At 44.5% G+C, this 15,606-nt stretch overlaps 1 protein-coding gene across 1 annotated transcript in view; it reads right to left on the minus strand.

Annotated features, from left to right (window-relative positions):
* Positions 1 to 15,606, minus strand: part of SESN3 (sestrin 3) — a 60,863-nt gene that overhangs the window by 12,848 nt on the left and 32,409 nt on the right. The window contains exon 2 of the mRNA XM_033146151.1: positions 903 to 968. Within this exon, the coding sequence (XP_033002042.1) occupies positions 903 to 968 (66 nt within the window). The remainder of the gene's footprint in view (positions 1 to 902; positions 969 to 15,606) is intronic.

The raw sequence follows: 15,606 nt of genomic DNA on the forward strand, positions 1-15,606 counted from the left end.
TAAGCAAAACAACCTAGCTAGGGAGGATACTTATATTTACCTCTATGTACTGTATTCATCACCTTGTTTTATGAGACACTCGAGGAGCTATGACCATTTCAAAAACAAGCAACTGCAACAACCATAACAACCACAAACTAAGTTCAAATGTAGAACTCGTTGGTGAGATAGACTCTACAGCATATCTACCGTTGCACAAACTTCTATAATCACAGCCTACTTTATTAAAGGGTTTTTAACAATTCCATGCATCCAGAAATCTTTTTAGCAAATGTAGAAAAAAAAAAGCCTGCAGAAACACACAACAGAATGCATCCTTGCATGCCCAAGAAGCTGGCATAAAGAACGCAGGTGTAAGTGAAGCCGGCGTATGTTTAGCAGCAGGGCAGGGGCTACTGCTCTGCCTAAGCCTGGCAGAAGGGGGAAAAGCCTTTAAATCAGTGTTCTATGCCAGGTTGCCAGGTCATGCAACCAAGCTGAACAGGCTTAGGAACCTGCCTAAGTTCCCCTCTCTAGCTCCACCCCTTGGAACGCCCCTTTTGGGTTCAGCCAGCTTCAGCTCAACTGGCTGAGACAGTTACACTGCCGTATCTTTGGCTGAGCCAGGGCAGGAAAATGAACACCAGTGGACCTGAGAACCAGCTGGTTGATCCAGAGATGCGCTGCATTCTAAGCTGCTCATCCCAGTGAATCTTGACACAAGATGACCCCCTAGGTGAGTTACCCTTCTGGAATTCTTATCCAAGAAATTTAAGCCAAGCAGTCACCTGCCTGATATAAACCTGGGGTCAAAGCTGTTTAGACACTCAGGAAGAAACACAGGGTGCAGGGGGGAACATCATTCAACAGGAATCTGTCCCGTCATCATTACTGCACATTTAAGGTGGGGAAAATAAACTTACTTCCTTTTCTGGTATAAAGGCACTTGGTCCTCTTGTCAAAGGCAGAGACACTCTGATTTTCTTTTCCTGCAAAAGAAAATAGCAGATGCAAGAATTACCATGCTTTCAAAATATTAGGCCTACCTGTAGAAAGTCAGACCATTGGTCCATCTAGCTCAGTACTGTCTCCACTGACTGACAGTGGATCTCTCCAGGGTTTCAGGCGGGGAACATTTCCTGCCCTATTTGGAGGCGCCAGGGATCAAACCTGGGACCCTATGCATGCAAAGCAGATGCTACAGCCCTTCCCAGGCAAAATGGGCAAGGTTGTGTGTTCAATGAATTCTGTATGAAGAGATGGAACACTTCTAGAAGCCAAGCCTTATTAGGAACGGTTGAAGGAGCTGGGTACGTTTAGCCTGGAAAAGAGGAGACTGAGAGAAGGTACGATATCTCTCAGATCCAGAGGTGTAGGAGGGTCAGGTGGTACCTGGTACAGAACATTTCTTGTCACCCCCCCATTGATTCCCCCCCTGCAAAAATGGTTTTACCTTATTTCATATTTTCTTACAAAGGAATAATAACAAATAATAATAATAACTTTTATTTATATCCCGCCCTCCCTGGCCAAAGTCGGGCTCAGGGTGGCTAACATCAGATACATAACATTGGTATAAAAATCAAACAATAATTAAATTACCTCCTAAAAACATCTCAAAATCAAATTAAAGTCTAGTTAGATGGCTTTCCACAGGGTTAGGGTTGGGAACAGTAAGTGCTCCACTGAACTGAAATTTCAGCCTTCACGACATAGGAAAACAGCCAAGTAAACAGCTATTTTGGTGGAGGAGGGTCAAGATATTAACCGATATGCATGAAATTTCATATATAGCTATATAATCCCTAGTATAGTAAGAGCAGGCATTTTAAAAAAAGTTTTTTTATGAACCGCCCTAGTAGGGCAGTAATTGTTCCTTGATAATTTGTCACCCCCTCCATTATGGAACCTGGGGCGGCCCGCCCCCTACTCCCCCCTTGCTACGCCCCTGCTCAGATCAAATATCTCAACGGCTGTCACATGGAAGATAGAGCAAGCTTCTTTTCTCCTGCTCTAGAAGGTAGGAGTCGAACCAATGGCTTCAAGCCACAAGAAAGGAGATTCCAACTAAACCTACGGAAAAACCTTCTGACGGTAAAAGCTTTTTGACAATGGAACGGTTGTGGACTGTCCTCCTTTGAGGTTTCAAAGCAGAGGTTGGATGGTCATCTGTCATGGAGATTCCTGCATTGCAGGGGGTTGGACTAGATGACCCTTGGATCCCTTCCAAGATTCTATGATTCTGACCTGTATGGCCTCGGCCCCTCCTCCTGTTGTGGGGGTTGGGGCAAAGATTCATCTACCATGCAGTACCTCTAAGAACATCCATAGCACGTCAATTTCAAATGACACTACCTCAAAGCATCAGGGATGGCATACTGAATAGAACAGAAAAGGACAGAGCTCGGGAAATATCAAGAGGAGGAGCAACAACTGGACTGTGAATTCCTAGGATGCTGGGAACCAGTTCAGCTTGCCAAGCAAGCTCCCTACTATGTAGCTCGCAGCACGGTCAAAATAATGATCCCAACAAGAAGCCACTCACTTTTAAATATCTGTTTTTATACGCTTTTTTTCCCTTTTTCCGAGGAAAATGTTTACTCCAATGCAATTTACACAGAGATGTGATAATCGTACACCATTAATACAAAACCACACTGTGTTAATTAAGAGATGGGTGAATCCGTCCATTTAGCTTTGCTTCAGTTTCTCATTTTTCCAAATCTTAAATCGACTTAACTCTATTTCCACATCAGCTTGTAGCTTTTTTAAAAAAAGCCCCCATGAAAATTCACCAACATTTTAGTGCAAATTTCCCCTAATAGTTATTTGTACGCAATTTCGCCTAACTTAGTATTTCCGCAAAACAGTATGTTTATAAAGCACCCCTGCCTGAAAGCAATTCTACTCGCCACAGGTGACCAAGCCATCTGCAAGCCTGCTGTAAGACTGGACAAAATAACCCAAAGGATTTTTGTTTTTTTCACATATGGGCAGAGAAGCACATTCTACACACATAAGCAATTTGTTTAAGGGCTCTGAGAGTCATTAACAACGCTGCAGTTCTTGGAAAGTTATCAGAAAAATATATTGGAGCAAGTTCCAAAAAGAAGGAAGTGAAGCCCTGCCAAGTTTAAAAAAAAACAAAACACACACACACACACACACACACACACACATTATGTCAAGCTTCTTGGACAGAAAAGGCAGAAACGCATGAAGAACTAATGCAAATTGTTTCCAACTGGTGAAGATTTTGGACGAGGAAACATACAGAAAAGCACAACCGAATGCTTTCTGCATGGGAAAAAAGCAAGTTGTAGGCTGGCCACCCGTTTATATAGCTTCTTTTAGCAACAACTGAGCCAGGAATGACTCGAGTTCTCTTCGCCTGATACTTTCCCACTCAATTCAAAACAAGGTCTTGTTTAATTTAATTAACACGTTGAGACTCTCAGCAGTAATACGCTACCCTGGCTGTTCAAGTAGATGTCTCCTCATCTCACTGCACAGGGAACTAACTCTGTCGTCCTTCTTAACCCTTCACCAACCACACCTTCATGGGTTTCCAAGAGCTGGGGACCTCATGTTGTGTTCCGCTGCCTCCACATGATCAACCTCAGACTGCCAGTATTTTGTGGGAGGGATTCAAGCGCATACAAGAAACTTACTGGTAGATCTGGGCAATTAAAGTGAATTAGTTGTACCTGAGATGAGTAGATAATAACCTACAGTGTTATTAGGCTCTTCTGTTTGTAGGGGGGGAAAGAGTTCTAGGGTTTGCTGCTGGGCAGACTTATTTATTAAACACCACCAATTCCTCCCAAAGAAAGTAGACAGGGTGAAAAAATTGACCCTGATGCTTATTATGTACTATTAAGTATTCTTTCGGCATTATGCATTATTATACATTGCTAATTATTATTATGAACCGTGTTTATATAATTATATTATGCTTTTTGTATTTAATGAAGATTATGCTGTGTATTTGCGTTAGGTGGTTTTTGTTGCTATGCTGTAAAAAAAAAGGTGGCCTTTTGAAGAAGGGTGGTATATAATTTCTTAATGGTTATTATTATTATAATGCTCTGCTGCTGTAGCACAGCAAATCTACTTTTAAAACAAAACAAAAGCACCTCTCCCTTGAGAGGTGGTGGACTCTCCTTCCTTGGAGGTTTTTAAGCAGAGGCTGGATGGCCCGTCTGCCATGGATGCTTTAGTTGACATTCTTGCATTGTAGGGGGCTGGACTAGATGAACCTTGGTACCCCTTCCAACTCGTAAGATTCTATGATTCTATGTCTATGACATATCCTGCTCTCTCACAGTTCCACTTCTCCACTGAAAATCCCCCCCCCTCGCAGCCTCCACTCTGCAAATGAGAAGACAAGAGGAGCCAGTGGTCAGAAACTGAAGACATGTGGTGGGAGGTGGAGATTTCTGTTGAGCTCCCTGGGTCAAGACAATAAGGGCTCCCCCCCCCCCGCGACTTGTCAGATTTTGGGGAAAAAGGAGTGCCATGCAATAATACTGTATATCTGAGGCTTGGTTTAATTGAAACATTGCCTATGTGCCCTTGAGAAGGGACTGGAACATAACACATGTAAAAATAAAATTTCAACTACAGACGGAAGTTTACTTACGGAGGTGCAACTTTCATCCATGTTTGGGGTTAGCAGCAACTGGCAACCTATGTGCAAAATCTAGCCTCTAAATGAGTGCTACCTTATCTCCTCCATTCTCCTGTTCCTAACTTTGCTTTGATAAGGGTCGATTTAGAGGCAGGACAGCAGTCCTTCAAAGCCCCACTTCTTAGAAGCAACCTTCCAGTAAAACTATTGACTTGATCAAAAAGTAGGTGCTTGGCTACTAATTGCTGTGTGTCTCCCAGCCCCACTCACCTCACAGAGTGTTTGTTGTGGGGGAGGAAGGGAAAGGACAATGTTAGCCGCTTTGAGACTCCTTCGGGTAGTGATAAAGCAGGATATAAAATCCAAACTATTCTTCTTCTTCTTCTTTTAAATCCCACCTTTCCTCCAGACAGTCTCCTGCTCAGGTACTAGCCAGGCTCAGACCTGCATATCTTCAGAAATGGAACTACACCAGACAACTCCAGATACAATCTCAGGGCTTGAGCCATTCTCTGATTGCTATTGTTCCAGGAAAATATGAATTGGTGCCATTCCTATGAATTACGTTTAAGAGTCGTGGTTGGGGAAAAGAGGTAGGAATAGTTTTTTTTCTAATGAAATACAGCTTTTTGAGAGTGTTTATTATTTAGAGAGCTGAATGAAATAGTGGAAAAACATCACAGAGCTGTAGGAGCTGCAGCTTTCTGCTGCATGAAATGCCAACACTTATTCAGCTAATGGTCTAAAGCCAGGGGTCGGCAAACTAAGGTCCGTGGGCAGGATGCGGCCCACCAGGCTTGTTAATCCGGCCCGCGAACCTTGCGGACCCTGCTGCCTGCTCGGTCAGTCCCTGCACTAAACTGGTACAACGCAGAGGCCTCGCCGCACAGGGACTGACTTCAGCGGCGCCAGTGCAGCTTTTGATTGGCTGCAGGAAGCTCCTGCAGCCAATCAGAAGCTGCGGACACCTCTGGGTGCCACCGCTTCCTTCCCGCTGAGGCAGCTGAGCGGGGGGAAGCAGTGGCGGTGCAGAGGCTGCCTCCACTGCCTGAGCCAGAGGCATGGGCTCTGCGCCCCGCTGAGACAAAGGACGCCACTGCTGCTGCTGAAGATGAGGCGGTGGCAGCGCGGCTTTTCGGGAGGGGGTGCTTTCGGGAGAGGGTGGGTCCGGCCCCCCACAAGGTCTGAGGGACAGTGGACCAGTCCCCTCCTGAGAAAGTTTGCTGACCCCTGGTCTAAGCTAATGGACAAAAAGTATCTGGATTGCGGGGAGGGGGGACTGAGAAATCAGGTGATTAACCTGGTGCCTTACTAGTCTGCAAAGAAGGACTTACAACTAGTTTTATGGGAGGCAGAGGACCACATGCACATGAGGAGCGCATAAATGATGGTAGTCCAGCCGCACCCCAATGGGCTACTAGGACATCCCGTTTGCCACAGGCATTAGTGCCTCCCCACTATTGGGCTGGCATCAAGGGATTGTGATAGTGACCAGTACTCTGTCGATCTGTCATGGATGCACCTTAGAGACCAACTAAGTTTGTTCTTGGTATGAGCTTTCGTGTGCATGCACACTTCTTCAGATACACTGAAATGGAGGTCACCAGACCCTTAAATATAGTGATATAAATATAGTAAGAGTCTGGTGACTTCCGTTTCAGTGTATCTGAAGAAGTGTGCATGCACACGAAAGGTCATACCAAGAACAAACTTAGTTGGTCTCTAAGGTGCTACTGGAAGGAATTTTTTATTTTATTTTGTTTTGACTATGGCAGACCAACACGGCTACCTACCTGTCATGGATGCTTTAGCTGAGATTCCTGAATTGCTGGGGATTGGACTAGATGACCCTTGGGGTTCCTTCCAACTCTACAATTCTATTATTCTTAAGGGGCATATACAGACTTCTTCCATGAGAAACATTGTGCTGTGCACAATATAATATCCCAAGACATTTTATGAAAAAGGGGGGGGGAGCCAAGGTGTGATCTCTTAGAGTCCTTGTGCCATCCTGTTTTTAAATAAATAATCTATAAGGCACCATCTGCAGACTCTAGGACTCCCTGCCTTTATGCAAGCCGAAGGCAAATGGCACCTTGGCAGAAACAGAACCACAAACTTGGTTGGGATGCTTTTCTACAAGGCACATGACATTTCAGAGCATTAGAACGACATTGCCTTCAGGCAGGTTTAGGCAAGAAACAGAGGACTGCCAGGCAGGCAGCACAGAAGAGAATCAGCCATTCTGCAGCCATGTCGACTGAAGGGAGCTCATTAGATGGCAGCACTAAACAAGCTATTGCTCGAGAAAGCTATTTCAGATACGTGCAAATGTATCTGCGCAAATGCTCCACAGATCATCATAAACATCCACATTTAACCTAGAAGAAAATGGGCCCTTCGTGTCCCATTCACATTGTTATTATTTTAACCACAGGGATCTGGCATTCCTGTCTGGGTAAGGGTCATCCACACAGCAGTGCAGGAGGAAGATGGATCGGTGCCCCAGGCCACCCCCAACCCCTTTAGCGTGAACGAAGCTGCAACTCCCGCCCTGCCCGCCCTTGCCAGTCTGTTCCATAGACCACAATTGCAGGGCCAGAGTAATTACAATATCCATATGTTCCCCCCCTTTTCCATGTTGAACTAAAAGTAAAGGAAACTGCCCATCCTGAAACACCTTTCAAGGGCAGAGAGACGGCCTATGGGCCAAACGAGATGATGCATAAAACGTGCGAATAATTATCATTAATGATAATGATGATAAGTTCAGGGTAATTTTTTAAACAACAAAAACACTTAAGTAGCAGTCACAGAGCACCCCCACCCCACCCCACCCCCGATTAGGACTGGAACCCGAGCGCACAGAGAGGGGGACTAATCTTTCCCGGCTCCAAGCTGCTATTCATCCTGAAAAGGAAGCCAAATAGCACCGTCCCTCCTAGGGCAAGTTACAGTCGGGAGGGGGTGCGGCTGTCAGGGGATGGCAGAGTGAACAGGAAGGGTTAAATCTACTGCTGCTCAAGGGTACTTGCACATTTTGACAGAAACAAGTTATTATTATTAATTACATTTTTACACTACCATATACAGTGGTATCTTGGTTTACGAACTTAATCCGTTCCGGAAGTCCGTTCTTAAACCAAAACGTTATTTTCCATAGCAGCGGGGGACTCAATTTACAAATGGAACACACTCAACAGGAAGCGGAACATGTTCTTATTCCAAGGCAAAGTTCACAAACCAAAACACCTAATTCCAGGTTTGCAGTGTTCTTAATCCAAGTTGTTCATAAACTAAGCTGTTCTTAAACCAAGGTACCACTGTATACCTGTAGGTCTCAGGGCTGTTCACACAACACTACCCAGGCTTGTGCCCTGGGGAGGTCACTTCACTGCTGCTAACGCAGTGGTTTTACTTCACCCCCAGAGGCGCATTCCACTGTCTCTCGATGTATGCATGCCAACAGTATCTCCAGCTGTTTTGGGACTACAATTCCCATCATCCCTGACCACTGGTCCTGTTAGCTAGGGATGATGGGAGTTGTAGTCCCAAAACAGCTGGAGGGCCAAGTTTGGCCATGCCTGTCCTATGAGGTAGGTTAGGCTGAAATAGAGTGAATGACTGAAAATTGTCCCATGAACTTCATCCCAATCAGTTGATGCTTTGCTATATAGAAATACTAGTACTCTCAATTCTGCCCCAAAATTGCCCCATGAACTTCATCCCAATGAGTTGATGCTTTGCTAAATAGCAGGGGTGGCCAACTCCCAAGAGTCTGCAATCTACTCACAGAGTTAAAAACTGGCAGTGATCTTACCCCCTTTTTTGGGGGGGGGGGGTTGGACATGCCTGCTATATAGGAATACTAGTACTCCCAATTCTGTGTCAACCACACCCTCACAGCAGCCATTTTGTGTCAAGCCACGCCATCTTGTGGTAGCCATTTTGTGACTGGTGCCCACAAAATTCTTTAAAAATTCCAATTTGCCCCCCGGCCCAATAAGTTTCAAACCACTGTACCAAACTATGCTGGCTCTTTAGTAGACATAGGCACGCTGTCTTGCTCAAAAGAACTGCACTGGAAACATATAAGCTGAAGTTAATTTGAAAGTTTTAATGTGCATAATTAAGAGCAACTCTTCCAACGTTTGCGTGTATATGGTGGATTAGAGCCATCTGCCTTTTGGCTATGCTTTCTGCAGCACATATCCACTTTCAAAATGTAATTCCTGGCATTGATGAGTCTTCTCCTGGGCCAGCTGAATCCATGTGTCAACCAAAGTTATAAGAAGGCCTGATACTGCCAGACTCAAGTCCAGAAATCATTTTTACCTTCCCACCCACCATCCTGACATGGAGTACTGAGTGCATTAACTTGCGAAATTTAAACATTGTTGTGTTTTTGTCTTTACTGCTGCCTTTCTTTTTTTAAAAAGCTGAGGAGAAACTGATATTGGGTACTTACCACAAACTCCCTCCCCAACAAAAAGCACCCCGCTCCCCCCCCCCAAAGGATACTGCACACATGGGCAAAGGCAGCCACCCATTCAGAGGGACTTCAGGAAACATGGTCTTCAACTTTGAATTGATTTCATGGCATCACTACATAACCAAAGCAGACGGGCTACAATGGCACCACCACTCTAGCCATGTGACTTGAGGTTGCGGGATCACTATTCCCAACATGGTTTCATAAACAAAAAACCAAGAGGCAGCATTTTGTCAAAGCAGCGACAAAATAGGGACAACCAAGAGGTGCAATAAAAGAGGAGCACTTGGGAGGAATAAGAGCACGGGTCTTTGTGTAGTCCAAATGGCATCATCCACACACAAAGGAGGTCTCAGCAGGTGTGGAGGAATTCTAAGCTTGCAGAAGTTCTGAAAATTGTAACAGAAAAGTGGGGGAAGAGTACAAAACAGATGAATGAGGTCTGAGCACATTAAATGGTTTTTTTTGGGGGGGGGGGAAGAGGAGGAAAGGAGAGGAAAATCAGGGGGTGGAAGAATGGAATGAAATACCCTGAAAGAAGACATAGCTGGATGGCACCCTAAGAAGGAGCATTCTACACTCCAGCAATTTGCTTCTGGTCCCACTTGAAATAATCTAAAGGCCTGTTTGCAACTCTCTACCATGCTGTAGGGTAGCCAACGAAAACCATGGATAGAGCTTTTCGGGGTGGGGAGAAAGTGCTTGACTCTCATTGGTTGGCGTTTATTTGGGCCAGAGAACAGGTTTGGTCCTCATTCCAAGTGTCCTAAATGCATCCCTTTCCTTCCTGCCACGTAAATGAAGGATTGCCATTTGCTCACATGGGGAAAAGTCAACTGCTGCCCTTTGGGATAGTGCTGCAGTAGGGACAAGAGACACAACCCCAAAACCCTATAGCACCTTACTATCCAATCCTGACACAAGCACTCCAGCCCTCACAGACTAGAATCCAGCAGAGCAGTGCCAACTTGGGGCAGAGCTGGATATAAACTGCACCCACCTCTAAGAGTCCTTGCAGTAATCAGGACTTTTCTCCATGCACAAACCACCTTGGCACAATAGAGACATTTGCAAGTCAGCCTATACAGTAATACAGTGGTACCTCGGGTTACATGCGCTTCAGGTTACATACACTTCAGGTTACAGACTCTGCTAACCCAGAAATAACGCTTCAGGTTAAGAACTTTGCTTCAGGATAAGAACAGAAATTGTGCTCTGGCAGTGCAACAGCAGCAGCGGGAGGCCCCATTAGCTAAAGTGGTGCTTCAGGTTAAGAACAGTTTCAGGTTAAGAACGGACCTCCGGAACGAATTAAGTACTTAACCAGAGGTACCACTGTACACAGCTCGGGAGCAATTGCAAAAAATACAGTCAAATTTATTTTGTTGACTTCTGCTGTTTTTATTGCCTCTGTTCAGCAGCTTGAAAAGGGGAGATATCTGGTTGCAACAGAAAAAGAAATCTTTTCTTGCTGTGGAAACTTCCACAATCTCAGTGAGACAATTCAGCATTAAAATTTCATACCGTACCACTCAAGAGAAGCAACTCTGAAACGTGACTGTGCTGTTTGCCAAAAGGACTGTGTGTCATCCAAGCTATGCATAAGTTCAGACGGAGGACTTTGTCCCAAGAATCTTCAGTTCTATAAACTTAAAAAAACTAGTCAATCCCTTCAGACTGATATTACAGCCAACAAATCCAAGCATGTTTGCAAATTATTCCGTTTAGCTCCCGTAACACCCACCTCATTTTGCTTTATCTGTTTTTCCCCCAAATGAAGCTCTCCTGCAATTATTTTACTTCAATAATCACCATCTGCTTTGATGGCCTTTGCTTGAGCATGCTTTAAAAGGAACCTGCTCCAGCCATGATGTGCCAGGTTTCTTTGGAGTAAAGATCAATCTGAACTGCTGATTCATTTAACATCCGTCCGCCCAGATGCTTTTTCATGCTTTTAAAGACAATCAGGGCAGTGATGTACCTGTGGCTCCTAGCAGTTTATTTTAATACAAAACACACAAAAAAATAAAAAAAAATTCCTTCCAGTAGCACCTTAGAGACCAACTAAGTTTGTTCTTGGTATGAGCTTTCGTGTGCATGCACACTTCTTCAGATACCTGACTATGGCAGACCAACACGGCTACCTACCTGTATTTTAATACAGTAAGCTTGCAACTTATGCAGGTTTACATTTTGGGGGTTGCATCTGAAGCCAAAATAGTCAAAACACATTGGCAAGTGGGAATGCAAACGTATTTTTTTTCCTGATGCCCACCCCCTTTCAGCCCCCTTTCAATTTTAAACATTTTTTTTTTTTTTGCCAAACACGTAAAGCTGAATGCATGCAAGCTGATGTGCGCAAGTTAAATCTGCGTAAATTGTGGGATTACTGTACATACACATCTCACCCTTCCTCAGAGTTCAAAGCAGTGCACTTGGTTCTTTCCCACCTCATTTTATCTACAATACCACACCCGTGAGGTGAGGTTAGACCAGGGTTTCCCAAACTTGGGTCTCCAGCTGTTTGTGGACTACAACTCCCAACACTCCTAGCTAGCAGGACCAGTGTGGTCAGGGATGATGGGAACCATCATTCAAAAACGGATGGAGACCCATGTTGGGGAAACCAAGAGATGGGCCCAAGCCTACCTGGTGAGCTTGGTAGCTGAGTTTTCACTGGTTCAGGTCCACTACTTCCACTACTGGCAGACGCATCTCCTACCTGCCATGCTCAAATACCTTAAGGAGCAACGGGAGGCTACTTCAACTCCCACACTAGGGTTGCCCAAGCTTCCAGGAATGAAACCATCATGAGGAGGCGCTGTAAGATAGTCTCCTTCTGTATGCCTAGTCTCTCATTACTTTTGGGGTATTACAGTACACCCACTTACCAGCATCACTCTGCTAAAGTAAGAAGGGAGACACAGAGAACAGTTCTAGACGTTGTATGGACTAAACCAGGGGTCAGCAAACTTTTTCAGCAGGGGGCCGGTCCACTGTCCCTCAGACCTTGTGGGGGGAGGGCCTGACTATAATTTGGAAAAAAATATGAACGAATTTCTATGCCCCACAAATAACCCAGAGAAAAAGCACACATTCTACTCATGTAAAAACACCACAAATAAACCAGAGATACATTTTTAATAAAAGGACACATTTTACTCATGTAAAAACATGCTGATTCCTGGGCCGTCCACGGGCCGCATTTAGAAGGCGACTGGGCCGCATCCGGCCCCCGGGCCTTAGTTTGGGGACCCCTGGACTAAACTGACAAGATTTTGGGTTGCACCTTCTGGGATGCTTCCCTGCACCTTAGACCAGGGGTCAGCAAACTTACTGCGCCTCGGGCCGTTGTCTCCAGCGCCGATCGCGCGGTAGGCTGTAGGGAGGGGAGCACCAGAAATAGCTTGTGCGCAAGTGCACAGGCCTCCTCTGACCCGGAAGTGCACCGGAAATAACGCTTGCGCATGCGCACAAGCTATTTCCGGCGCTCCTCCGACCCAGAAGTGGGCAGCCACGCAGCGCAGCAAGAGCGGGCGGCGGGGGTCACCGCGGGCCGGATAAGCAAGTCCCTCGAGCCTTATCCGGCCCACGGGCCTTAGTTTGGGGACCTCTGCCTTAGACAGCAGTGGAGCAGAGAACTACTGAATTCTTTCGGTAACATAAAAGTTTACTGGACACACTAAACTGGCAACTCAAAGAGCAAGGAGGCTCTTTCCCTGATGTGCTACTTTATGAGCATTCAGAAACGCAACCCTCGTGTCCATCTCTAGTCTGAAGTGGCACAGCCCAGAATTCTGTCTCCCTCAGTCTGTATAAAGCGCAGGAAAATATCTCTGAGATTCATCCAGGGGCACAAGAAGTGCCCCCAATTCTGCATTTTCCTCTGAATGTTGGGAGAATCCCTGGGTAGGTGACTCAACTTACAACAGAAGCTGCTCTTTTAAAAAAGGAAGAGATTATTTATAGATCGGTTCTCCGGACCCAGAACTATATGGTTGTTCATTCTGGGTTAATTTAAAAGCAACACTATAAATAGGGATGGGAGTTGATGACATCCTGTGATGCAATCCTTGTCTAACTGTTGTGCTCTAGAAATGACATTTTAGAGGCCCTCTTTCTTCGACCCCAAACTGTTTTACTGCTGCAGTTCTATACATGTACATGTTTCTAAGCCTGTGAAAATATTTTATATATCAGGTTTGGGGTTTTTTTGGGGGGGGGGCTAGAAGAGCTAAACTGCATTACACTAATGGTAAACAACCAAAGTAAATATATCTATACTTTATCTTGCAATCCATGAATATTTTTGTTTCCTTTTTAAATTGTGAAATGTTCAGTTAGGCACCCTGAAGGCGTTTGAAAAATAGCTTTTTTCAAATAATAAAAATAAATGATAGACTGGAAGGAGCATTTTTCCTTTAGCCTCCGTGCATTCAATTATGTTGGAAGGTTATTTTGCCTGTCCAACTTTGAATTTGGCAGAGCTTGGTGGGTGTGGGAGATGATATTCTTCACAGGGTGTTAGGGGGAAGAGGGAGGGAGGGAGAGAGAGAAGGAGAGAACTCAGCAGGGAGAAATCATTTAACAACTGAAACAGAAACCTGACCTGCAACTCATACCATACATTCATTGATGAACTGTAAATTTCTATAGGAATCAGCATTTTTGATCATGAAAGCAGTCTGTAAGGCATCCAGCTTATTCCAAGCCAAAACGGCTTCAAATGCTGTGTTTATTTGAGTCTAATGCAAATCTAACAAGCACCTCAAATTTTCAGAACCTTGAAATAAAACAAAACAAAATTGCTGCTGAATGTAAATGTGCCATTGAATCGAATGCGCACCTTAATTTTCACAACATAATGTGGCCAAAAAAGGTGAGCATTAGATTCAAGTAAATACGATAATCCTTCAATAACATGTAGGAAATTGCTAGGTTACTTCCAACTATGAAACAGTGCTTGCGCATTTAGAAAAGCATTAAATTGATTTTTCTTGATTTCTAATCACCTTGCTCATAGCAAGACTCTATTAGTTGAGCTGAAAACAAAAATCTGCTTTATGTTCTTTCAGAGCCTCAAAGTTTTAAATCTAACCAGCACATCATTTCAACTATTTTCAAAGAGAGAGATTAAACAAGGTGCCAAATGCAGCAACATGGACATATACACCTTAAAAAGAAGATTGCCTTGCTTCACTGCAGAATGCAGAAGCAGGAACATTTACTCAGTTCTAAGAACCTCCTTTGCTCTTATATGATTTTACTAATGCTTCAAATCTAGGTCAACAAGAGCTGAGCTTGCATGTAATGCTTGATTCACAAGCATGGTTTATTTGTGGATAAACTATGGTTAAGACACTAGGGAAGGTTCGGGTGATCAAATCAAACCTTGATTTGTAAGCTATGACTTTACATGTTATGTGCAAACAAGACCAAGGTGTGAGATGAAAGGGAATCCTGATTTTTCAGGAAAGCTGCAGAACCACACTTGTGCAAGAGCCATGCATGGGTGCAGGTGTCTCATTTCCTTACAGCCAAACCATGAATTGAACTCCAATTTGCACCTAAGTGGACAGGTGGGAAGACAGGGTGACACTCCTGTCCTGAGTTCAAATGTGAGGGACCAAGTGTGCATTGAAACAGCACCAGATAAATGTCCTGGAGAGGTTTTATAAGTATTCTGGATCAGTTAAAAGATGGTGCCCTTGAGTTCTAGAAACCACAGAAAGGGCCAGTACAGTCATACCTTGGATCATGAACAAATTGGCTCCCAAACAAATTGGCTCCCAAACGATCGAAACCTGGAAGTGAGTGTTCCAGATTTCGAACATTCTTTTGGAAGCCAAACATCCGGCAGGGCTTCCGATTGGCTGCAGGAACTTCCTGCAGCCAATCAGAAGCTGTACTTTGGTTTTTGAACGTTTTGGAAGTCAAATGGACTTCCGGAACATAATTCTGTTTGACTTCCAAGGTACAACTGTAATCGTAACCATTAGCCAAGGAAGAAAAAATGCTTCCTAGCCTCTAGGCAAGCTCCCCTTGCTGGCAACAAGTCTCTCCAACTACTAAGCCACAGAATGCATGGTAACCCATCAAAGCTATTTGCCGCCTCTTGGTTTGGCATTTCCTATGTAATAAAGCAGCTGGAGGAATGAAGAGACCTGTTACCATCTTAACAGCTTTTAAATTAACTACACCAGGAAGTGGAGTAGGCGTTTCTTGTGTCCTTAAGGTTCTCTACACAGAAGAGCAAGTCACTCAATAGTCAATATTTTTCTCAGTGCGAGTCCTGAGCACCACAGACCGAGATCCATGCCAACTTATACAAGGCTGGCTAGAGGGCAGCGAACACATGAGGATCTTAAAAAAAAAAAAAAGTAGGTCAAAGTTCAGAATTCTTGCTTTTTATAACAGAGTACAGATTGAATGTGCATCTCGATACTGTGCCAGATCTACTCACCCTGCAAGCTATTTTTAAAAAGGCAATACATCCCCCAACCAG

The sequence above is a fragment of the Lacerta agilis genome, chromosome 4 (genome assembly GCF_009819535.1).
Source record: "Lacerta agilis isolate rLacAgi1 chromosome 4, rLacAgi1.pri, whole genome shotgun sequence".
NCBI classification, from domain to species: Eukaryota; Metazoa; Chordata; class Lepidosauria; order Squamata; family Lacertidae; genus Lacerta; species Lacerta agilis.